This window comes from Macadamia integrifolia, chromosome 11 (genome assembly GCF_013358625.1).
Source record: "Macadamia integrifolia cultivar HAES 741 chromosome 11, SCU_Mint_v3, whole genome shotgun sequence".
NCBI classification, from domain to species: Eukaryota; Viridiplantae; Streptophyta; class Magnoliopsida; order Proteales; family Proteaceae; genus Macadamia; species Macadamia integrifolia.
The window spans coordinates 31,617,033-31,643,239 of record NC_056567.1 but is presented as its reverse complement, the minus strand read 5'-3'; the positions used below and the strand labels follow the sequence as shown (position 1 = coordinate 31,643,239).

At 37.1% G+C, this 26,207-nt stretch overlaps 1 protein-coding gene across 7 annotated transcripts; it reads left to right on the top strand.

Moving 5' to 3' along the window:
* The first annotated feature begins 3,394 nt into the window (after positions 1–3,394).
* LOC122093826 (CCR4-NOT transcription complex subunit 9-like) lies at positions 3,395–25,605 on the top strand. Of its 7 annotated transcripts, XM_042664338.1 has the most exons (10): positions 7,760–7,866; positions 7,915–8,149; positions 9,366–9,437; positions 11,812–11,901; positions 13,477–13,519; positions 13,701–13,807; positions 16,445–16,540; positions 19,177–19,367; positions 19,537–19,606; positions 25,239–25,605. In XM_042664338.1, exons 1-10 carry the CDS (start codon positions 7,775–7,777, stop codon positions 25,359–25,361), a joined length of 1,119 nt encoding a protein of 372 aa, XP_042520272.1. In that variant the 5' UTR covers positions 7,760–7,774; the 3' UTR covers positions 25,362–25,605. The 7 variants fall into 7 exon arrangements, with proteins under 7 accessions (XP_042520274.1, XP_042520273.1, XP_042520271.1 ...); XM_042664340.1 differs by lacking the exons at positions 7,760–7,866; positions 7,915–8,149 and adding an exon at positions 3,395–3,854 and having other exon boundaries at positions 9,369–9,437; XM_042664339.1 differs by lacking the exons at positions 7,760–7,866; positions 7,915–8,149 and adding an exon at positions 3,396–3,854.
* The last annotated feature ends 602 nt before the right edge of the window (positions 25,606–26,207 follow it).

Below are 26,207 nucleotides of genomic sequence, written 5' to 3'. Positions count from 1 at the left end.
AAAAAAAAAAAAACCAAAAAAAATAAATAAATAAGAATGATTTTTTTTTACTTCCTCCCCAAACAACCCTTCATTAGTCTTTTGCCTTAAATACAGAAACTTTATCATGCCGAATAAGATTCATTTTCTTGATATCGAAATTATACTGCTGATTCTTATTCAATTCGGTTCAATACGATTTAAGACAGTCGGTGTCAGTTTCGGTTCCAATTTGACACCCTTAGTTGGAAGCCAGCTGAGCAATAATGGATAAAGGCATCTTGGTTTTGGAAGGAAATGTAACCGTTGAAATTGATGGAGTGCATTGCCCCTAGGAGAAACTGATCCTGAGAAATTGTAACCGCTGACCACTTGGGGACTCTAATAAGCATTAAGCACGGTTGCTGTTTGATGGGCTTTAAACGCCATAATAGGATGAAAACGTGAACCATCATTGCTGCGAGCCTGTGGAGCTGTTTTTTTTTTTTTTTTTTTTTTGGATGGAACTGTGGAGCTGTTACTGTTGAGGAATTGTAACTGCAATACTGAAGAGTTGGAGACTTTGGAGGGTGTAATTGCAGACCATATGCAAGGTTTTCTGGGCATATAAATGTGAAACGCGCGAGGGCGGGGCTCTTCTACTATGCAATAGAGGCGACAACTCAGATCCAACGCCTTGAAGCACCTTGAAGGGTGTGCTTGTGTGTTGGGTTTTGTATCAGGGCACTTCAAGGCATTGGATCTAAGCTACCGCCTCTATTGCACAATGGAGGAGGTGAAACTCATGAATCCTCAAGCAATTTGTTATGCAGTATAGAATTGCATGTTAACTTACAATTGGTAGTGCTTTGATTATTATGTTACAAGATGCTATCGAGTTGTGAGTTTTAAATTTCTCAGTGTATATGAATTTACTAACTTGACATGTGAAAATGGATAAAAGAATTCTATATGTTTGTCTTTATGCTCAGCCACAATTGGGCACAAAAAGATTGCACTACCCCCCTCCCCTTTAGATGCTTATGTTGGCCTCCCATTGGTTTACATGCTGACGTAGTGATCGCGCAAGTGGATAATGTTCTTTTACCCTTTGAAAATATATTATTTCAGTAAAACCAAAATTTTGTGGGGTTTTGTGGAGAATGCACATCATTTTTTTTAAGTATCTTGGTCACTGTTTTGAAGGATTTTGAATAGAATCTAGAAGAAGAGCCTACATTGGTTACAAGAAATTCATTTTCATGTTTTCAAATAGAAAATGGAAGGATTTTATGGGCATCAAAATCCAAATATGTGATACAGGTTCGATCATGGAAACTGAACTTGTGGCTTTAAAAAGACCAATACAAATGTGGCCAAGGAACATATGGAAGGATCTGGATCTTCTCCATGGAGCCCAACAGTTGGGAGGATCTTCTCACATGTCTCAACGTCACCCCAGCTATGAAATCACTCTATGGTCCATGGGCTCTATGGAGAGAAAATCTATCCAGAAACTTATTGGTTGACTTTCCATTATAGCATTAGTTGGTGCCTTCCATGCCACTGCATTGTGATAAGTAGGTTGTTAATGCCAATGTAAGAGGCAAAGTATAAATAGAAAGAGCAGACATATAAAAGTATGTACCTGATGCATGAGGCTCTAGTCATTGCAGGTTATGGTGATGGTCATAATGTACATGGTGATGGTCATAAGGTACATAGTTTTACCCTCACGTCATAGAGAGGCTGTTTTCTGGCTCAAACTTGTGAGGAAATACATAAATTGTACCATTGTTATCGATTGTATAAAGTCAAGAGAGAAAGGAAGCGTGCAAGCTTATAAAGATCACAATTCATCAAGGTTATATGTATATTTCATTAGAAAAAAAAAAAGAGCATAAGGCCGTGATATACGTCATGTAACAGATACTTAACACGTGTGATAGTAGATCCCTAGAATTATGTTTAAAGGATGAAAACAAAGTCACAGGATGACTTGATTCGTGTTACTGGTTTTTGCTCATTCTAGTTAGAACGTCATATAGTACTCACCACAATGTTTAAATGATGAGTCTTAGAACTCTTATTCAGTCAACTTCTTATGAAATGTGGGAGTGTGTTAAATACTCACCACAATGTTTAAATGATGAGTCTTAGAACTCTTATTCAATCAACTTCTTATGAAATGTGTGAGTGTGTTAAATGTGGTGTTTACTATGGGATCGCATTAAGGAATGTAAGAGGTGATGTCGCATTTCGATGAAAATGTTAAGGGTGAATTCTCTAAACACCTATGATTCTGAAATGTCAAAAGTATCCAATTAATTGAAAGGGTCACTAAAGAGTTGATTGATATGATATGGATGATAAGTCATTCAATTACACTAATGAACAAAGGCACAATAAGTTTGACCTCATTCCTACTTTATAACATGGCGTTATGCCTAGTGTAGATTCAGGTAGAAAAGACATCGACTTGTCCTATCAATTCTAAAGTGATTTTACCCAACAAAAAAATCTCTTAAAAATTGATTATAAGAGGATTTACTAACCTTAAAATGAAGCGGATTTAATTTGCACCAAATTATACGAACCATATTAGCACAGTTAAGTATAATTTCTAGGCTAGTTATACAAGGAAATGAAGAATTTAATAACTCTTTAAAGGAAGGTTTTTGTTTATATTCTTAGACTTAGGATTGTAGGGTTTGACAAACCTTAAAAGGAAGTTTTATACTTGACTACACACAATTGGTAAGATTAGAGATTTAATAATCATTAAAAAGAAGAGGAATTTTAGAGGGGAGATTTAGTGGAACGAGATCTTCCCCAACACACATTTGTCGATTGGGAAGCACTGTGGGTGCGTGTTTGATACTATCAATTGTCTTATGTATAGTTGATACATAGAGAGGATCTAGGTCTAGTCCCCCCACCCCAAAAAAAAAAAAAAAATGATTGATTGAGAGAAATGAGAACGTATTTGTGAGATTGCAAATATTTTTCTTGAACTACACAAGTATTTGCCACTTAGAAAATTGGAAACCTCAAGGTCTTAAAAAATAAAATAAAAATAAAAGGTAAAAAATTGAATTTAATTTCAAATTATTTCCTAAATACCCATTCCATTGAAAAGTGCCACATCATTCATCCACATGACAAAACTCTAGAGATGCCATTATAAAAACCCATCACTCTTTTAGAATATTTTTAAAGTAATTTAGGAAAAACAAAATTTCCACTTAAGAGTCAAGACTTACTAGTGCGAGCCGAATGATGGAATCATAAAAGCATCAAGAAGTTAGCATTTCCATCTTTAATAGGGTAAGACGGTCATTTACTTTTTTGAATGTCTGGCGCAGGAGCCACACTCTTCATAGAGTTCTTTTTTCCAAAAATATAATACCTTTTCCAGAACGGCCATTGGTGTGGCGGTCATCCCACCCCGTCTATCGGCATTCCGACTAGGACGAGGAGCCGAATCCATAGGCATTAGGCCTGAGTCGGTTGACAGTTATTGATTTCCTGATTCTGGGGTTTCCTTTTCCATCACTTGCCTTTCCCCACTGAGAAATCGAAGAAATCGCTTTTTCAAAATGTAAAACAGGGGAAGGAAAGCCCTGTTCTGTGTTGCTCTTTCTCTTATAAACTTGTCAACGGTCTTCAATCCCTCACATGAGATGATCCAACCACGACACCTTTGTTGAATCCTGATTATGTCTATAATTCCTCAATCATTCTCTCTAAATCATCCCTTCATCGGCCCCAATCCCACTTCTGCTACTCCTAACGCCAACGACAACAAGGATCTTAGAATGGCGTCCGCCGAACAGTTGGTGCTTGAGCTTAGTAACCCTGATCTTAGAGAGAATGCACTTCTTGATCTCTCCAAGGTATATGCCCTTCTGGGGTTTTTTATTTTTCTTGGAATTTTAATGGGTATTTGAGAAAAGGAATAGGGTCCCTTACCACTTCTCTTATCGAATTCTTGAAGCCTCTTGAAGAACTATCTATTTTAATCTTAGTTGATGACTTTCTTTTCTTTTGAAATCATCGTAGAATGCTTTATATGTGGCAAATATGTTCATTTTGAAAATCGTTAGTGGTAGATTCATCGATTGCATGCTCAGGTTGGATTAACTTGTTTTATTTGTTGGCTATTTGGTAAAGCTTTTTACGATGTCTGGAGTCTAATATTTCAGATATCTGTTACTGCGACCATGATCACATGCTCATCCATGCTAAACTCTTAAGTTCCATCTTTATACTTGTCGGACAACTCTATACGACTTCATTTAAGCCGTGAACGAAAGTGAAAATTAAGAAACATGTTGATATCTTTTGTGCTTGCATGTGGCTTTTGCAAGATTGTTTTAGTTATACATTTCAATTGGTTGTAGCTTTATTATGTTGCAGTAGGTTGGATACATAAATCTACAATAACCGATTTGGTGTTGGTTATCTGATGCAGTTTCTGTTCATGAGTTTCAGTATTACTTATATACGTATTATAGTGCTTTACCCAGATATTTCCATCATGTCGTGTTTTTTAATACCTTTCCAATTGCTTTGTTAAGATTGCAAGTAGGGATATTCAATATCAGTGTTTTGATTTTTAGTATCAGTAGGAAGTATTTTCATGGAGAGTTTTGTGTTGAAACAAGGAGACAATCAGACAATAAGTTAGCTAATTATGTTTCCACTTCTATTTTGGTGGAATTGTGGGTTCATGTGGTGGAATGGTTTGAAAGGATATCCATATCATGCAAAATGGTTTCCTTTTAGAAAGGTGATAAGATCATTCGGGAGTCATCATCCTTTCTGACTTCTCATGTAATTTGTAATATTGCCCTCTATTTTTCAAAAATGAAAATAATGGGATTCTAAGTCACCTAAGGGTTGGGGTTGTAGAGAGCCCAAATAAACCACAGTCGCAGGAAATTAGGAAACAAGCCAAGAAAGATAAAGTCAAATATCTTAGTCAGCAAACCCCCCCCCCCTTTTTTATTTGTTTTCTAGATGCTCTTACCTGGATGGCAATTTATCCAAGGTTTATCGGTCGGGTGATTTGAGAGATGTATCGTATCGAAGATACGCACAAAAATGGTCAAGATACAAATGGAAATACACTTTTGGAACAAAAAACAGTATAAATAAGAAATATATAACATGTATCATGCATAAACATTAAAATGGAGAACACCATATAATGAGATAAATGCATTCAATTGAAATTGTTATAAAGGACAAGGATCTTACATGTAGAGTGTCGGGGTGGTTCAAACACATAGCTAGCTAGCCTCTAAACATCTATGTACCTGATTGTTGTTAGGCGTCATTGGTTCAGTGGATGTCGATTACTTGCACAATTGAGATATCGAGTGTTTTCGATCATCATTTACGACATAGGTTTCGATCTATTATTGATGTGGCTGTTAATCAGTAGGGATTAGGGAGTGGACCATGCCCCCGAGTGTAGGCGAGGCCTTCCCGTACTCCAATTGAAGGATCTTTAGGAATAGAAGCGACTAGTATGATGTTGTGCACCGACCGAACATAGGCACAATATTGACCACAGTCAAAATGATTATGGTATTGTCTCTCCAACTTATAGTAGATCTACAACATATAATTTTTCCCAAAGTAATAGAACTTGGTTTGTGGAAGAAATGAAAAAAATAATAATAATAATAATAATAATTCAAACATGAGAAATTTCATTTTTTCTATGAAGTTTCTTGATAAAAAAATTGGGAAGCGAGATGGGCCTCTTGAGGCTGTTGGCTAGTAGTTGAGTGAATTCTGCGTCCAAGCTCTCGCTGGCCCAGAGTGGTGTCCATTCCATTGCGTAGGCCGTGGGAACAAAAAGGAGGAAAAAAATAAAAAAGTTACGAGGAGGCCCCCAACAAGAAATAGCAAGCAAAGCAATGCATGACAAGTGGTTAGGAACAAAAAATAGGCAAGCAAGAAAGAGAGCCATCGTAAGAAGTGCTGGAAAGAGGCGCTGCTCCCATTTCAAGCACTAGTAAGAGGCGTTGTTCCCATTCATTTAGCGCACTAACTTGCGCTTGCACTCTTTGACTGTCCATCCTTCAATATTTTGATCAGGTATGGAATTCTTATCTGAGCTCTTTCCCTACCCTGTCCTCGAGTTCTCGTGTCCAATCAAAAACTGTGCAAATATTTGCAAATGATGAAGTTTGATGCTATGGATGGGTTAGTTGACCTAAATCCATTGATTTATAGTAAAAAAATAAGTATAAAACAATGATTTTAAACACAAAGATCAAGTTCTTGAGAAATCTTCCTTTTTTTTTTTTTGGGGTGAAATCTCCTTCAATCTTTGATTTCAACTTGTACAATGATCCAAAGTTAGGTTTTTAGGCACCCTTGAAATCGTTTTTTAGTGTATATTGAAAGCTCCAATTCAAATCTAGGCAAAAAGCCACGTAAAGGAGGCTTAGAAGCACTCTCGGTTGGGAGTTTTCGAGTTTTTTTTTTTGTTTTCTTTTCTGGGTTCCATAGTTTTCAAATCGAGAATGAACCCACATGGGGTTTTAAGAGACGTATTGATGGTATCAAACTGCATCGCAGTGTATCGGCTGATACGGTGGGTGATAGTAAACCTCTTAAAAAAAGAGATATGCTTCTCACTGTATTGTATCAATACCTACCGATACTGATATGGTGGGATACTTTAAACCTTGGTTTTATCACAACTAGGATATCTCTAAGTACTAAAACATAATACTTTCCCTTGGCATGACAGTAAAAAGGTGCATAACTCCTTACTAACCTTAAAATGAAGGGATTTAATTTGCACCGAATTATATGGACCATATTAGCATGACAGAGACACAGCGTATCTTTTCTAGGCTAGCTATACAAAGAAATGAAGAATTTAGTTACTCTTAAAATGAAAGTTTTTTTACTAAGAAATGAAAATTTTAATTACTCTTAAAAGGAAAGTTTTTATTTGTATATGACCATTGTAAACTTAGTAAGATTTTAGGATTTAATAATCCTTAAAAGGAAGGTTTATGTTTGACTACCGCACACAAGTATTGGCCACATGGAAAATTGGATAGTGCTGAACTTATGGAGACCCCTAAGGTCTTTTGCTCACATGGTCTGTTTAAGCTTAAGTGGAGTTTACCAGACGGTAAAATAAAGCATTAAAGAATTCGAGGACTATCAAGGGTAAGACATCAAAAAAAAAAAAATAATAATAATAAATAAATAAATAAATAAATCTAGCGGTTGTATGAAAATACATGGAAGGTTGATATTAAATTTTGACATCTAATGGATCCAAACTATTTCCTAGATACCCATCCCATTGAAAGTGTCACATCACTCATCCATACGACAAAACTCTAGACATGACAGTATAGAAACCTTGCCTCTCTTTTGGAATATTTTAGAAGTATTTTAGGAAAAAGCTTCCCCATGACACTAGTGTAATTTCCCTCTCACATAGATTTTTAAATTTTTTTCTTCTCTTTTTACGAATGTGTGCTCCATGTGGATGATACCTTTTTCAGAATGACTATTGGTGGGGTGGGCAGTTTCTGCTCTATACTGGTGATGTGGGTAATCGTCTATATCCACATTCCGCAGAGGACTTGAGCCATAAGTATTAGGCCTCAGTTGGTTGACAGTTGTTGAATTCCTGTTTTCGGTTTCCATTTTTTCCGTGTTTATCACATGCCTTGAGCATTTGCTTTCCCCACTAGAAATCGAATATTGCTTTTGAAGTTATAAATAGGGGACCCCCCCCTGTTCTGCTGCTCCTCTTCTCCGGTCATCAATTATGTCTATCCTTCCTCAGTCATCTTTGAATCCTCCCTCCGAAGGCCCCAGTCCCACTTCTGCCAGTTCCGGTACCAACGCCGAGCGCAGCACTGATGCCGGCGTCGACGCCAGCAGTGATGCCGGCGTCGACGCCAGCAGTGATGCCGGCGTCGACGCCAGCAGTGACGCCTGCATTGACGCCAGCATTGAAGCCAGCATAGATGCCGGCATCGATGCCAGCATCTACGCTAGCATCTACCCCCGTGTTGACGCGAACACTGCTCAGGCCAGCAAGTACCCTAAATTGGTGTCTGCCGAGCAGTTGGTGCATGATCTTTTTGAGAAGGATCTGAGAGAAGATGCTCTTCAAGAACTCTGCAGGGTAGCCCTTCTGGTTTTTTTTCTAACCCTCTCTTACTTGATTATTATTATTTTAATTCAAGATTGTCCTTCGTTTATAACTGAGTTGTATTTTTGTGTTATTTATTTTTTGAATTTAATGGGTTGGGAACAAGAATGGGTCCCTTGCCACTTATGGAATTCTTGAAGCCTCTTGAAGATTATTAATTTTTGTCCTAATCAAGGACCCAAAGAATTGTTGATTTTTTTTCTCTTAAATTCATCGTTGAATAATTTATATGTGGCAAATATGTTCATTCTGAAAATTGTTAGTGGCAAGCTCATCGAAGCTCATGGAAGAATGATGAGTGTAAGAGTGTTAATTTATCGGTTTCTTTTTTTGGGACAATTTCCTAGATCTATTTGATAAGAAAAAGAATTACAAAACAAGTAAGGTTTACAGACAAAGTAAGTGTAGAACAAAGTCTAACGTACTTGTTTTGTACTTCTTTTTCTTATCTAGTAAATCTAGGCAATTTCTCCTTCTTTTTTTATACAATGCTTCTGTTGGATTAACTTGCTTTATTTTTTGGGTATTTCGATAAAGCTTGTTACAATGTCTGGAGATTAATATTTCAGATACCTGTTGCTGCGGCCATGATCAAAAGCTTATCCATGCTAGACACAGAGTTCCATCTTTATACTTGTCTGCCAACTCTATGACTTCATTGAGCCCTTAAAAGGCATGAAAATTAAGAAACATGTTGACTCTTTATTCTTGTATGTGGCTTTTGCAAGATTGTTTTATCTCTGCATTCAATTGGTTGTAGCGTTATTATGTTGCAGTAGGTTGGATTCATAAATCTAAAATAACTGATTTGGTGTTAGGCATCTGATGGACTGACGCATTTTCTGTTCATGAGTTTCAATATTACTTGTGTGATAACCTGTTAGGGTGCTTTACCCAGAGATTTTCATCATGTTGTGTTTGTTAATACCTTTCCGTTTGCTTTGTTAAGATTGCAAGCAGGGATATTCAATTTCATTGGTTTTATTTTTATTTTAGTTTCATTTTTCTGTTATTTAAAACATAGAGTTATGAGATGTTTGTATTTCATTTATAAGTAAAGACCTCTACTTCTGCATCTATAAGTTAACAGTGGTTGACTGAATTGTGCCAACTGCCAAGAGCATTTTCTTTTGACATGTATATTGAAAAGTTCAAATTTTATTTGCACGGGCGATAACTTGTGTTTTTCTTTTTCTTTTAGAAGAGAGAAATATTCCAAGATTTGGCCCCATTGTTGTGGCATTCTTTTGGTACTATTGCTGCACTCTTACAGGTATATCCATAACCCTTCGTTAATTCTGGTTCGAAATTGTAAACCTACAGTATGGTGAGTTTGTTATCAAAGTATGTTCTAAACAGTTGCCAAACAGGTTCTTCAATTTTATTCTCTGAATTTATGCTGATTATTTTCCTCAAGTTTTGGTATATTATGTACGATTTTTTGTCGGTGTACTATCCACATTGCCGTTTTCATTGCCAAATACATTTTCTTTTCAGGAGGATGCATCTGATCCTTTTTTTTTTCCTGGCTCTTTCTTTAAATCAACCCGGAAAAATGAGGTTTCCATTTAGAAGGTTTGAAAGGGTATCCATATCATGCAAAATGAGGTTTCCGTTTAGAAGGTGATAAGATCATTTGGGAGTCAATCATCCTTTCTGACTCCTCATGTAATTTGTATACTGCCTTCTATTTCTTAAAAAATGAAAATAATGGGGATTCTAGGTCACCTTATCGCAGGAAATTAGGAACCAAGCCAACAAAGAGAAAGTCAAATATATTAGTCAGCAAAGTTTCAATTGGCCTAATATTCTAGTTGATTTCTCTATTTGGTATAGGGGACAAACCATAAAAAAGTTGGAAGCAATCCAATGGTTAGATTGTAAAATACAGGAGAAAATCCTTCTTAAGATAAGAAACTAAAATTCTGACAGAAAACCAGAATTCGATAACATGCTCTTAATGGTTCAAAACAGAATCTGGTATAGATCTGATGCAATGGAATAACAGCAATAAGAGAGCACATCAGTTATCTGAAATCAGAATTGAGAGAACTGAACAAGAACCGAGAATTATAAGAACAGAGTAGAAGTTGGTGTTATTAGCAGGGTAAATACTGTACACTTTTCCCAACAGCGGTGTATTGATGATGGGTGGTTGGGTTTTGAGTAGGATGTTGTCACAGACTCACAATGAAATTCTCTTGAGCTTTTTTTCCCTCTAATGAAAAATATTTTACTCGAATAGCTTAAAGGCAAAAGGATATTGTATTGATGCAAAAAGATGATTTATTTTACTGAAATACAAGACAAAATTTTGGAAAATGAATTCCATTTTAAATTTATGCTATTGTTTCTAAAAAAGTGGTGGCATCTTGGTCCATGATACAATTGTCACCTATGAAGGACACCTATCCCGTCATATTGATGGCTGCTTTTTTCTTGTTCCAGCCATGCCTAAATAGGTTTCCTTGTCGTGTATAATAAGAAAGAAAAAAGAAAAAAGAAAAAAAAAAAAGAACAAGAAACAAATAAATCGAAAGATATCTCATAAATGAAAGAGAAGAACAAAAGGCAAAGAAATCAAAAGATATTTCATGATTGAGGTTTCTGGGAAAATTTTCCCAAACTGAAAGTTGAAAGAAAGGGGGCCTTAAGAGATTGGCTGCTGAATGGATGGGAAAGTTATCAGGTAGAGAAGAGGGAGGGAATTGACTAGAAATTGATGGGTTTTATCTGAATCCTTCATTTTTGTCATATCATTAGAAAAGCATATGTTGCACATTGGAAGGATAGCATGGTTAATGGGCTGTTTCTACTTTCTAGTCATACAAGAGTGGCATGATCCCATCTTATGAATGGAGCATGCACAGGTCACTCTCCCAGAAATGAAGTACGAACAACTTGCAACGCCTGTTTCTCTAGTTCAAATGTCCACTTCTATTCGGTATTACTTTGGGATTCAATGCAACGTGTGATTATGTCCTTATCAGAGGTCCATTAATAAACCTATACCAGCCCTGGATTTGTATTTTGTTCAAATATACTGGATTGGTTAGAGGTGGACGTGTCACTCATGGAAATAATCTGCTCAGGTCATTTTTTCACATTCTGATTTCTTCTTTGACGTTACCCCCCCCCCCCCCGGGGCACTCCCCTGCCCAAAAAGAAAAAAAAAAAATAAAGAACTAGGGTATTTTTTTATGAGGCAGATGCTCTAGTTTGTACCGTTGTGGAAGTGAATATTCTCATGAAATCTTGCTTGTGCAATTTTATCCCATCGTTTTTTCATCCTCATGATACTTTTTCTTTGAGAATATACTATGTTATATCTTCTTAACAGTTCATTCAAGTTTTTATAGCCTGCTGCAAATGTTGTTTGTATAGATGGCCTTTTTCTTCTTCTTTTTTTTTTTTTGGGGGGGGGGGGTGGGGTTGGGTGGGGTTGGGGTGGGGTGTTGTTTGCATCTTGCAGCTATCCCTTGTATTTGCTTTTTGTACCTTGTGTGAGCTGTTTTGTCTCCCATAGGTTGTAGAGCACTCTATTTGTGAATTATGAACTGAAGTCGAGTAAATTGTGTATGTCCCCCCGCATTCAGGGATTATATTACTTAATTTGATGTGATGATTGATGAATAATGCTTATGCAGGAGATAGTATCAATATATCCTTATCTTTCACCACCAACCCTAACACCGGGAGCATCTAACCGAGTTTGCAATGCACTCGCTCTTCTTCAGGTAGATTTTTCATTTTTAATGACAAAAAGTTAGCCTCTCAGTTATTTTTGCTTTGCAATTTTTGAACTTACCATCACTGTGTTCCTTGAAGTTGTTGATGTTTCTCTCATAAAACCTCTACTTTATTGAATGATGAGTTCAAATTAATGTGTTTACATAATTTTTCTTGATGATTTAATGAACCCAAATTTTTTGTTTTCATTTCAGTTTTGGGTTTTCTGGCTTAGATTTCTGTTTTGGTTGCAAGATGTATAATTTAGGGACTTGGGTTCCAACACATCCATGCTTGGAACTCATCCGATCATGCCCTTGGTAATTGCAATGTGGCAGACTTAAATTTGGTGGACTTTTAATTGCAATGTAGGCCATATGGTTGAGATAGGCCACCAAATTTGATAATTTGAACATTTGGGGTCCCTAATCTATATAGCGCAGCTTGCCAAATCATCATTCCACATGGATGGAGGCTGAAGAGGTGTTGGAATTTTTTCCCCTATATGTTGATGATAGGCCACCAAATATGATAAGTGGAGCATTTGGGGTCCCTAATCTATATAGTGCAGCCTGCCAAGTTATCATACCACATGGCTGAAAGCTGAAGGGGTGATGGAATATTTTCCCCCTATATTTGATGATTTGAAACTTTCCATTCCATGTTTCTGAAATTTTTGCAGTACTCCGTCAGTTCTGAATTTTTTTGGCAGTGTTAGCAGAAAAGAAAGTTCTGCTCGAACTACTATTTGGTATATTTTCAAGAGTTTTATGGGCTGGATAATAGACCCATTCCTGTTTGACTGTACACCCGCAACCCATGCTAATAATAATTTAAACCTATGTTATGAGAGTTGAAAGGGATTCAAACAATAGATTCCTCGACAACATTTTAAGCCATCAATGTTCCCTTGTATATATATATATATATATATATAGTTTAGAAAATCTACAAGTTGTGTTAAAGGGTGTATCCCTATTCAGCTGTCAAAGACCTTTGATGCTCAGCTGTTTCTTAAATAAATTAAACTGCAGGATTTTGGGAGTCTGTAAATGCCAGTTCCCCCACCCCCTCATCCTTTTCTGGACCACGAAAAATCAGCATATATTAATTATGATTTTTTCTTGATTGAAAATCCAATAATCAAATCCTCTCAAACCCATTTCACAACCATATGACCATTGCACGATTTAGGTACTTGTTCAAAACCCTTTTTTTCTGCACATGATCTGATGGCGAGAAGTGAAACCATAGTTCCCAGAAACTAGCTGCCAGCAATGTTCTACCCATGGCAACCCAAGTGGTGTTCGTTACTTACTATGATGGGGTAGTACCATTGTAAACTACAGGAAAGATGTTCAAATGTTCAAAGCACATGGGAAAGTGAATGGAAGGGTGAAGAGAGAAGTTATTGAATGTTGGTTAATTGATGTGATGTTCGTGCTAGTTCCTTGTCTTATTCTCATTGCATTTGGAATTCATTCATTTGAATTTTATGTATGTTACTCCTGCCTTTGTCATTTTGCACAAGCAACTGATGCTTTTATTTTTTTTAATTGCTATGATTTTGTTTTCAATTACAGTGTGTAGCTTCTCATCAAGATACAAGGACATTGTTCCTAAATGGTAATTACTTTCTGTAATCCTTCTTGACATATTTAATGGGTTGTAGGAGATATTGCTTACTAATTTTCTAGCATTGTGAAGGAAGAAGTTTCTTTTGTGAATTCTATAAATATCCATTTGTTGCAGTATTATCTTAATTAGAAATGGAAAACTGACTGTTTTTTGTTTTGTTCTTGTGCAGCCCATATACCTTTGTATCTTTACCCTTTCCTCAATACAACAAGTAAGACAAGACCATTCGAATATCTGAGGCTTACCAGCTTGGGTGTTATTGGTGCCCTTGTAAAGGTATATGCGACTGATGATTCTATATATCAATATGTGTATGGTATTGTTATATTTGTATGTAATGGCGGTTTATAATTATAAGTGATTCCAAAGTAAAATTATAAGTCCTTAAGAAGATGCTGAACATCAGCATTCCTAAACTTGAGACCACAGATTGAACCAGGATTGTTGATAGAACTACCTTGACCCAATAACAGTGTCCCCCCCCCCCCCCCCTATGTACTACGCATGCGCCCATGCATTGGGAGGTGGGGGGGAGGAGGTTATTATGTGGCTGCTTAGGACTGGAAGAGAGATGTTTCCGAGACGGAATTGTTAGAAGGTTGATGGTCAAGGTTTAAGAGGAACAGGTAAACGAGGGGTCTAGGAAGGAAATGGTTTCTGGTCATTGGGTGAAGTTTAGACAAAATGAAAAACATAGAATTCCTATTGTCTGCTTATTCTTGGTATGATTTATTTTTCTTAAGATAAGAAATCACAAATATATAATTTATTAACACTTGCCAAATACCGTATGTTTATCTGTTTGGTATAATTTCATAAACAAGTATACTCTTTCTCAAGCTTAAAGAAAAGCATAGTTGGAAAGAAGAGCCCAATGATGGAACTCTTTCAAATATCATGCTTTAGAGAAAGCTTGGGCACTAGCTCCAATAATGGACTTTACAGGTGCTTGTTCAGTCTAGCAATTTGGGATATTGACGGAGTTACTGTAACTTTTTCCTTCAAAAATTGTCTTTATTTCCAAAGTCACCAAATAATTACATACTGGCCGATCTTCCATAGTATTCAATCTCTCTCCCCAAGGGGATTGCTGACCTTCAAGGAAAGATTTCTTTAATTTCTGCTGGAGGATAACTGCACACCAAAGATTTATTCATTGGTCTCTTTACTATTTCTGTTTTGAATAGAAAAGTTGAATGCCCAGAAAGTGTAGAAATTGAAAATAGCTGAATGATTTGATTTGCTGGCTTTGGATTGGGTATGGCATGATGTATGTTTCTCCCTCCCCCTTCCATCTCAAGCTTGAGCATATGCCGAGGTAAAGCTTCTCAGCCACTTAAAAAACTAGATGTTCCCTTGCTTGCATAAGCATCTAATCTAGCTCTCCAAATTAGATGCACCAGCTTCCAATGGACTTCTCTATTAGGAGACAACCATATACCATATTGATATTATTACAAACTCTACGATAAGATGAGTCCACGGCTATGTAGCATAGATTGATGAGCACCCTGAAACCGCCAAGAGTATATTTCCAGTCTGTTGGAATCCACCCCCCCCCCCTCCCCTTCTTTCACCTCAATGGTTTTAGAAACTGCCTATTTCCTTTACAACAACAGCAGAAAACTCAGCATTATTCCAACTTAATGGGTCGGCTACAAGGATCCATGCAAAAAAAATTAGTAGAAAATGAGGTCCAAACATAAAAGGATCAATGAAGAAAATAAGAAAAAGAAAAGATAAAGAGGCATGTCATGGAGATGAAAGATGGACGAAGTAAGAGGAATGAGGCACAACCTAGCAAGATAGGAGAAACTCAGCTAAATGGGGTCGGCTACATGGATCCTGGCCCTCCAATATGCTCTGTCCGAGGTCGTACTAGGAACAAACCATATTTCCCTGCAAGATAGGAGAAACTCCAAGAGTATATATCCTTTATGGTCTCCAATCACTCCTACAATTTCAGGTGGCCCTGGATTTCCCAAACTGCTCCCATCAAAGTTTAATTTCATAGATGTGTCAGGTGGATATTCATTTGTGCTTCACTCTCTCTCCTGATGAGGTCTAGATCTCACCAACTGCCACCATTTTTCTGTTCACATAATCAAATAGAGCGTCTCTAAAGCAACCCTGATTGGTTGCCTAATGTGCTGCGATACTCATAATTGCCTAATATTAATTATTGGCTGTCCTCTTGTACTCCCTCAAGATCTGAATATTTCTCTCCTTACATACATGCTTCAAAATTTCGACCAAAATGTCGAAATTTTGGGATCTATTTTGGTTTCTACATTGGTCGAAACAACATGACATGTAAATTGAGGGGTCTTCAATGTTTTGGTTTTTCCACTGAAACGGACCAGTGGTGTCATTGCGGCCATTTGATGGTATATTTCAGTTTTGACCAAGGTCAAGACCGAAATCTTGGACCTTGCTTCCATATACTCCAAAGATTTCTATGATGCTGTAACTCTACAGAAAATTTCCCCTTTAAGCCAAATGGGATATAGTTCCAAAACCAAACTAAATCCAGAATAAGCTATATTTAGGAAATTCGAATACTTTTGACTCTGCAGAAATTTGGACTGCACACAAGTCACTGAGCATATGCTCGACTCCTTCTGACAAGGCTCATGCAGCGCGCCTGTTGCAACAAAATCATAGCATACTAATTTAGTTCTCTGTTTCAGCATTTCTTTATGAACAACTAATACTTATTGTTCAACCATTTCACACTTAACATGCACATTCACACATACATGCAACACAATCATCCAGACACATGCAGTTTTCTGATGCCTGAACAAGATTTTTTTTTCCAATATGTAGCAATGGTAATAGTTTGTTCATTATTGATTATAGAATTTATTTTAGTTGTACATAATGAAATAAAATATCTGTACTCCTCTGCAGGTTGATGATACAGAAGTTATTAGCTTCCTTCTCTCGACAGAGATAATCCCTTTGTGCCTGCGCACAATGGAGATGGGTAGTGAGCTTTCAAAAACAGTGAGACAGAATTTTTTCTGACTTATATAACTTTCCTGACTTTTCACTGCACAGTTCTTCTTTCTCAAACTATGAAAATTCCTTCTTAATTTTTTTGGGTTCATGATGTCATTTATGTTGGTGACACTTCTAGTTTCTGATGAAGCCACAGTTGTCAAGGCGACATGAAGGCGGTGAAGGGGTGCCTAAGCACTTAGGCGACAAAGGCGCCCAAGTGTTATTTCCCCCCCTATTTTCAAACATTATTTAGTATACAATATATGCTTTATATTATCAAAAATCAACATGAAGCTACATCAAGTCATTAAAATTCATAAAAAATCAACATTAAGTCTCATCAAATCATTAGAAATCAAGATTTAGAGAAATGTTCTTGTTCTCTAATAATTTTGACTGGTCAAATGATTTTATTTGCAATATATTTTTGTATTAAGTAGAGCACAAACCAGATTTCCAACAAATCTAGGATTGCTTAAATCTGAGTTGTATTGACAAAGTTATGTTCCGGTGAAATTTATTTTAAGATGTGTGCATGTTGTTAAAAATTGCCTGAATGAAAATAAAGTTATGGACATTAAAATAAAATATTATTTTATCGTACTTTTGATTTTAGAAAAATTGTACCATGATAAGATTTATGGAATTTTCAATTTGAGAAAACCCCAGCATCTGAAAGTTGAAAATTGCCCATACAACCAAAAATCCAATTTTTGTTCTTGAAGTGGGGGGGTTGGCTTTTATCCTTTTGGATTTTGATTTTCAAACTATTTTAGTGAATTCAAATAGGAGATGTTTACCTATTTATGAATAACACCTTAAGTAAATGAAATAACAATTATAAAATCATTTACTTGAAAGTGCCAAACCTGGTTTGATACCATTTCGAGGTGCCTTGCACTAAGGTGACAGTTGCCTAGACCGCAACAAAACCGCCTAGGCGACATTTTGACAACTATGGATGATGCTAAAAGACTTATTTCCCTATTTCTCAGATTTCTTGTGGTCCTATGAGACTTCTGCTGGGAAACAAAAGAGGTCCAATGAGAGAATGCAGCTTAACTGCTGAGATTGTTGAAATTTAAAGGCTCTACCCACAAGTGGGAGGAGTGAGCTGGAAAGGTTCTGTCTACTGTGTAACACAGTTGAGACAATTCTCTATGTGTAGGTGTGAAGCTCTATGAGAGGAGATTTAAGCCCTTCAAACTTTGAAAACTGTACAAAGCTGGTACACCATAAGAACTTGGAGAAATTATAAAAAGTTTCTGCCAATTTCCTAGCTTTTTGGGCCAGGCTTTGGAAACAACTAGGCAATGAAATTTTTTTTAGCTGGGATAAGAGAGGAAAATAAGAGACCTGATAAAGCCTGCCCAACCTGAGGATCACTTAATCCTCATTGCCCTTGTAACACCCTGCAACTCACTGCCAGACAATCAAGTGATTAAAAACCCCCAGCCAACCAGGTAGCCCAGAGTTTCTACACAATACTGAAGCAACACCATCACAACAGCTAGACATAAAGATCTGTGAAGGGAAATAAAATTAAAGGGAGAGAGTGATGTGTGGGAGCATCACAAGATTGTAACAGTGATGTTTCTGAGTTTCTACACAATACCGAAGCAACACCATCACAACAGCTAGACATAAAGATCTGTGAAGGGAAAATAAAATTAAAGGGAGAGAGTGATGTGTGGGAGCATCACAAGGTTGTAACAGTGATGTTTCTTTGTCTGAAGGTCCAAATTCAATATAAATGGTGATCAAACATTCATGGATTTGTATAGGCAATTTTTCTGGTTCTGAATCAATAGATGGGATATTCCTCTCACTCATCTTTGGGCTAGCATAGGAATGTCAAAACTCGTCAGTGTAGAATGATTGTGTTGCCATTGTAGTATGCAATGGAAAGATTAATGGTCTCTTCTATTTTTGTTGTTATTGCTTCCTATTGATGTCATATTGCTTTCTTGCTGCTGTATTCTTTTTTTTTTTTTTTTTTTTTTTTTGGGGGTGGGGGGCGGGGAGGGGTTTGTTTTCTTGTATTTTTCATGGGGCATGATTGTGCTTGATTATTAAGTCTCTGCATAATTATAACTTTATAAGGTCGGTTTTAGGTCTTTAGGTCAATTGCCTAAAAGACAGAGGGATCCCGGAACCTTTGCATCATAGAGACATTAATTGAGATGATGAACCTTAACATCCCATAGGGACTCAATGTTATCAATCCCTCCAACCCATGACTCTTTTTTGAAGTTCACAGTATAGGAAGAGGTTGGCAGGATCATAGCCATTATCAGCTGAGATTTGATTGTAAATTTTCCCCAGTTTGCAGTTTTGCATCCTTCGTGCCTCCGTTTTAACTGCCCTTTTGGAAAAGTTCACAGCTCATTCCTCACCGTGGAGGAGGATCAAACTTTCATGCTCCCCCAAAAAAGAAATCCTCAACAGGCAGTTCCTCTTCATCCATCCTTTGGATAGGGAACACTTTTTGAGGATTCACATTGTCTACCATTGGTTTTTGTAACTTCATTGCATTTCTTGCTTCTTATCAATAACCCCTTCAGTCAATTCACATGTTCTTTTCTTTTTTTGATGTAGTGCATTTGTCCATTCCTAAGGTGCCATTCTTGACCTTGCAGGTGGCTACATTTATAGTTCAAAAAATTCTGTTGGATGATGTGGGGCTGCATTATATTTGTGCAACAGCAGAGCGGTTCTTCGCCGTGGGTCGTGTTTTGGGAACCATGGTTCAGTCTCTTGCCGAGCAGCCCTCTCCCCGTCTGCTGAAGCATATCATTCGTTGTTATCTTAGACTGTCAGATAATCTAAGGTTCATTAACATTTTATTTGGTGCTGTTCTTAGCTATATTAGTTCATTTTATTTTACCTTTTGCTCCCCCCCCCCTCCCCTTTTTTTTTCTCTTTTTCATTTCTGGTTTATCCACAGGCAGCCTATAATGGGCTTGGCCATGATCTATTTTTTTCTTTCCCTGAGACAGGGCTTGTGAAGCATTAAGAAATTGCCTTCCAGAAATTTTAAAGGATTCAACCTTCACTGGTTGTCTTCGTGTAAGTGCTATTTTGAGAAACTGATGAATTCATAACAGTCTTGGTTTTTCTGTTTCCCTTTATTTGTTGCTATTCTCATGCTTGGTACAATTACAGATTTGCTGGGTGAATTGTTGTCCATGGTGTGTATATTTTCCTATCAATTTTTGCTTGGTATCTGCATAAAACTCTTTTGATTCTGATCTGTTGTCTTTCTTGTGTCCTAATATTAGTGGTGACTTCAAGATGTTTTCATGTTCATGTTATCCTGTTTCAATCAAAGGTTATATGGTTGTGTACTTATTTTCCTCTAGCAATTTCTTGTTAGGGACTTCATCAAGTACTTCACCATCTTTCAAGTTGGTCATCTTAACATAGCTTAATTGTTGAGTTCTTTGGTAGATGATATGACCCGATTCTTAAGAACAATTTATTGCATGGTGACAGTTAAACCCCGAGCATTCCTGCCAAAACTGTTAACTATTTATCCATTTCATCCATTGTCCAGACGACCTGTCTGTGGCCTGATGGCTGGTCTGACAGTCAGTTAAAACACTATTAATTTATTATATGGTAATTCTTAAAGTTTTACCGCTTTTAATTCCAAGTTCTTTGACCTTTTCTATACTGATTTTACCTTAATAGTGCAGGACACATTTTCCTGCCAACTGCATCTTTAGACATAAATTCCTTCAATGAAGGGGATGTTTGGTTTGGAAGATATGGCCTTGGGTAGTATTGAGTGGAGAAAAAGCATTTCTCTATCCAACCTCAAATTGTTAGAACTGTGCCAGACAATCATTTCCTGATATGATGCATTAGACTAGGGAAGTCATATTTTATAGTTTGTTGATGAGTATGAGTGGTAGGGCATTGGTGGATCTGCTACAAGTGGATTGTTTGTGAAGCGTTTGGGTGAGTTTGGATGGGATTAAAGTTTCCAACATGGTAAGGAAAATTTTAAGAAATGTTGGAGTAACAGTAAGTCAATCTTTGAGCTTCACAGCTAATGGGCCTTATAAAAACACGAGTCACTCTCTGAGATCCACAAGTAATGGGCCTTTAACAGCATCTCAGATTTCACCATTAAGGAATTTGAATGGACCATGAACCAGCAGCATACTAGTAGCAGTAGGAATCCTTCTTTTGTGAAAAGTCATGTATAAAGGAAAAGTAGGAGTTTCTTGTGGACATAGATATTGCTGCAGTAGGCATCTGTGGTTGGCCCAAAATGCGAATGTTTTGCTGGAAAAACCAAGTTTCTGGAGATTATCATCCAAGGTACCTTGAGAAGACATTCAGAACTTGAACATGTTATTAGCTTGCTGGGTGATATCATAGTTATCACGGCGTCAAATTGATCCAAGGCGGTGGAGGGATGGCTAATTGATTTGGTGATGAATCGCCCGTTATGGTGTTGCTATGGCGGTCAAATCGACCATGTGACATTTTTTATTTTCCCTATTTTCTAGAGTTATTTAGTATGCTACTTTTTTATTTCCCTTATTTTCTAAATTTTTTAGCATGCTACAAGCCTACACAATATACCCTATAACATATAAAACCAACATTAAGCAACATTAACATCAAGTATACAAGTTATAATTTATAAAACAAAGTAACAGAGTATGTTAACCAGTAACATTAACATTAAGTATACAAGTTGTAAAGATATAAACACTTTATAAAACAAAGTATATAATATTATTACTTCACCAATAATACATTTTATAAAACAGAGTATATAAAATTGTTAGTTAACCAATAAGGCAATAACATATTAACATTAACTAATTCTATATTTCTATTTATGCTGTTATGAAACATAGAAGAAGGAACAGAGAAGGAGAAGAACTGAAGAAGAAGAAGGAGAAAGAGAAGCAGAGAAGAAGAAGAATCAGAATTCAAAAGCAGAAGACGAAGATGAAGGAGGAGGAGAGAACTAAGAAGGAGAGAAGATGAGAAGAAGGAGAAAGAGAAGCAGAGAAGAAGAAGAATCAGAATTCAGCAGCAGAAGATGAAGGAGGAGAGAACTGAGAAGGAGAGAAGAAGAGAAGAAGGAACAGAGAAGGAGAAGAACTGAAGAAGAAGGAGAAAGAGAAGCAGAGAAGAAGAAGCAGACGACATAGGAGGAGAGAAGAAGGAACAGAGAAAGGAGAAGAACTGAAGCAGAAGAAGGAGAAGAGAAGCAGATAAGAAGAAGAATAAGAAGCAGAAGACGAAGAAGGAGGAGAGAAGGGGAGAAGAAGAGAAGAGAACTAGAACGTGGCAGAGAAAGAGGAGAGAAGGACTGAAGAAGAAGAAGAAGAAAGAGAAGCAGAGAAGAAGAAGATGAAGAAGGAGAAGGAGAAAGACGTCGCAGGCCCTTACCTTGGTCTTGCTGCCGGAGAAGGAGAAGGACGCCACTCGCAGGCGGAAGGCTTCGAGGCTTCAGGTTCACTGCCGGAGAAGGAGAAGGACGTCACTCGCAGGCGGAAGGCTTCGAGGGTTCACTGCTGGAGAAGGAGAAGGACATCACTCGCAGGCGGAAGGCTTCGAGGATTCACTGCCGGAGAAGGAGAAGGAAGTCACTCGCGGGCGGAAGGCTTCAAGGCTTCAACTTTCGAGGTTTCACTGTTCATTCTTCAATTTGAGAAATTGAGAGTTGAGACAACTAGTCGACTGGGTTTTGTTCTCTTTTTTATTTCACCTACCAATAAAAATACAATAAAGAGAACATTCAACATTGTTAACAAGTAAAAAAAATACAAAAAAGCGATCGATTAGTATATCAGGCATGCAATGGTGTCCATGGTGGCTGCCATTTGTGACTCTCATAAATCGTAGCACTGCCATGCCCTGGTAATTCCGTCAGGACGCCAAATCGCCGCCTAGGCAACGCCATGACAACTATGGGTGATATGCTTGTAGTAACAAACAGAAATCTCTGACAGTTCCCTCGTTAATGATGGTCTTCCTCCTGAACAATGTTTTCTTGAAGTTAAATAATGCTACCAGCTTCTTCAGGTTTTGACCGAAGGTAGAATTGGTATTACTATAAGGAATTCTACTGGAGTTAGTATGGCCGACAGGTGAATGTTGCTATGCAACAGGGCCTGAAGGGCATTACGTTTAGGCCTTCGGAGGAGTATGACTCTTTGGGAATCTAGATATCCATTCTGCACTGGTTGGAACATTTGTGCTTCAGCTTTCTAGTGGTTACTGGATGGAACATAGAATCTGTAGTTCTTTCCCTTGGAATATATGTTGTCTTTTTTTCTTTCCCTTTTCTTTTGAGAGTTAATTTTGGATAGATATAGATGGAGAACAATGTCCTCTTTTGTTGGATTTGTGGAATTAGTAAGTTTGAACTGTTCCTAAGGAGGATGTGTAAGTCCATGTTTAGGCTATTGGATATTTGAACATTGAATCAGATTCTGGAATGGTTTGGACCTTATCCAGACTAGCTAGAGGTGGTTCTATTTATTGATATAGTTGAGAACATGGTAGTTATTGCAGTTGTCATTGCTTGTTTGAATTATCTCTACCGCCCGGAGAGGGGGTGTTGGGCTGAAAAAAACAGATAAAGAGGCGAAACTTTCTATTAAGGGTAGACTAGACGGGTAGACCATTTAGACTCATTGTACGTTAGAATAAGAGCACTGCCTCAATCTTACCTATCATACCCTATATGTAATTGATATCGTCTCTATAAATAAAGCTTGGCCTCTGTCATTCAAGACGAGCCATTCAATTCTCTTAATCACTTCTTCTCAACTGTTTCGTATAGAGTTTAGATGATGATACCCCATCTGAGTCTCACATTAAGATATTCCCATGTCAGATTGATGCCTACTAGTGTTCTTTCCTCAACTCCCTCATGTTTCATCCGCTAAGAATAATCTCGGACTTCAAGTTAGGTAACTGGAAAACCTATTTTGGAAAGCTCAGTGCAGGGTAAGTGAGGGACTGGATCCCAAGAATTATGATGTTTCAAATTTGGTCGATTACTGATTGAACTGTAATGGGAATCTTAGGCATCTGAATTGGATTACTTCTAGTTGGTCTAGCCATTACTATTCGACCAGGTGCCACCAATCTTGAAAGAGCCTTTTGAATATCTTCATTCCTGCCTGCTTGCATCCTTAGTGCTGTTGTGATTGATTTGCTTTGCAGAATTTTCTGTTTCAATGTAGGATCCGAGGATGGCTGTCCTTCAGGGGGAGGGGTTGTAAAGTATAGTTTGGATTTCTAAAAATGTAGGAATCTTTCAGCCTTCCTGGAATTATTTGAGTCTCTTCACCAAATAGGAATTTTTTGCTGAAACAATTCCAAAACCCTTTTCGTTGAGTGGGGCAATGCACCTCTTGTCTGTTTTGCTTATAATGATAGTTCGATCGCATTGTGTTTTCTATCAGGAAAAAAAAAGGGGGGGGGGGAAAGAACATGGGAAGGGAGCAAGTAAGGCACAAATCCTTAAAAAACATTTGTAACTGTCTGGTTGTATAGTAAAGTGCCTACATATGTACTGAAAAGTTGGACCAAAATATCTAAACAAAATAATTGAAATATCTGGGAATTTCATTTTGGTCAGTGAACAGAAGTGCCCACCAAAACGAGAATTATAACTAGGATAAAACCTCCTTTGTTGCACAGATACAAGAGATACTGATACATGCACGCACACAAAAATGTATCAAAACAGACTAACATTTCATGATATTAGATAGTTAAAATTAAATTAAACCCCAATTCAAACACAAAAGCATAAAAAAATAAAATAAAAAATTTACTGCATTCAAATTTAAAGCAGAGGAAAAATAATATATAAAAAAAAAAGTAGCTTTACATGATAATAACTAATTAATTAAATTAAAGGAAGTCGTTTTCTATCCAGGAGTGTAGCTCCTACACCTGTGCGAGATACAATCAGTTATTTCCATCGGTTTAATCCATACGAGGGAAGGGCGGTCACTTTACAGAGAGGAGGAGAGAGACAGAAACGTGGGGCTGGTACAGGAGCTTCACTCCCAGACAGAAACCATTTTCCCTTAAATTAAACCAAGACGGCATAAACTCGAAAAACCGCCAAAACTAAAATGCCACTGAACTGCTTCAATTGGAAGATGCTTATAACTCGGATTTATAAGAAATGTGGGCACCTAATTCACTAGTGTAGTACATATTTGTATTCCCAAAAGATTAATGGCATCAATTGGACACAATAATGCTCGACTGCATTTCTGGGTTTCGCTTTTTGTCAGTTCATACATCATTCAGTTGAGGTTTTTTTTTTTTTCATAGAAAAGTTGTGTCTTTGTTGAGTCGAGTAGGGGGATCCCATGTAACACAACCAGTTGTGGGCGGAGTTGATGGACATATGCTGCTTTAAACCCCATGTCTCTGGCTAAAACTATTAGATAGTCGGTACTATAAACAGGAATCATAATCTGATAATGATCCCATATACTTCTTTCTCAGGGCTCAGCGGTGATCAAAGTAAATGTAAAGCACAAATTAAATATTCTTGATATCATTGTGAAATTCTTGTGATAGTCCAGTAGAATTCTATATGGAGATAATGTATGTGTGTGTGTGTAGAGACTTGGCTGAGACTTGTTATCATTTGTTTTTTTGTTTTTTTAATCTTTACTCCATGTTTATTTGCATCCAGGATGATCCAGTAACCAAGCGTTGGTTGCAACAGTTGGTTCATAATGTGGCAGCTGTAGGTGGCATGCCTGCACATCAACCTGCAGGAGGAATTGAACATATGCATGGTAGCGGTGGCCACTAATTAAAGATTTTGTTTTGTGTTTTGCCACCCTAATGCAGAAATGAAGCGCAGTAGGAAAGATCATGTTTTATCCTTACCCTAGTATCATAAGCTAAACTAATTTATCATTGGTGCCCTAAAGTAAAACTGTTTCATTTAGTTTTTAATTTAAACCTTTTATTGTCGCTTGGAATTTGAATGTATGCCAATACAAGGAGGTTTTTTTATTTTAATTGAGTTAAGACTTTGAAATTTGATGCTTGGATTTTGTTTCTTTTTTGGTGGAAACTTTTGACAATTGGTTAATCTACATCATGTTCTCTTTATCAAACAGTTTGAATGGACGCATTATTCGTCCACATCATAAAATTGGTGCCTTGTGATGTTTGGAAAAATAACAGAAACTCGATTGATGATAATAGCTCATTTGTCCACATTTTTTTTAATGAATGCACCACCTGAGATGGGGGTTGAAGTTTTGTTAAGAGTTCTAATGTGTAGGCTCTGTTTGGGTGCAGTCTGATTAGTTCTTTTCTAGAAAACCTTTTTACCTTGGTAGTCCTATGTTCTCTAGGAATAAAATGTAGGACTGGCAATAGTTGTTGCACGGAGTTGAAAGTAAACTTAGGGTTTGGAGAATCCCTCTTATTTCTCAAACTGGGAGATCTATCCTTATTAAGTTGGAATTAAGTTCAATTCCCACCTATTGGATGTCTTTTCTTTGCTGCCTACTTCAACAATGGATTTGTGATTCTAAACTTGATGATTAGCAAAGATAGTTGTAAGGGATTGTTTATGTTCTTATTTGTGACACAAGTTTTGACCCTTGGGTGGTGGATTTCATGTGTGTGGATTAGATTGTACATG

What these genes read in the sequence shown, in the direction of transcription:
- LOC122093826 (XM_042664334.1), top strand. Translation starts at nt 7,775, where the DNA reads ATGTCTATCCTTCCTCAGTCATCTTTGAATCCTCCCTCCGAAGGCCCC. An exon ending in TTATTGGTGCCCTTGTAAAG is followed by an intron (nt 13,808 to 16,444) that starts GTATATGCGACT and finishes ACTCCTCTGCAG; the next exon opens with GTTGATGATACAGAAGTTAT. An exon ending in AGACTGTCAGATAATCTAAG is followed by an intron (nt 19,368 to 19,536) that starts GTTCATTAACAT and finishes TCCCTGAGACAG; the next exon opens with GGCTTGTGAAGCATTAAGAA.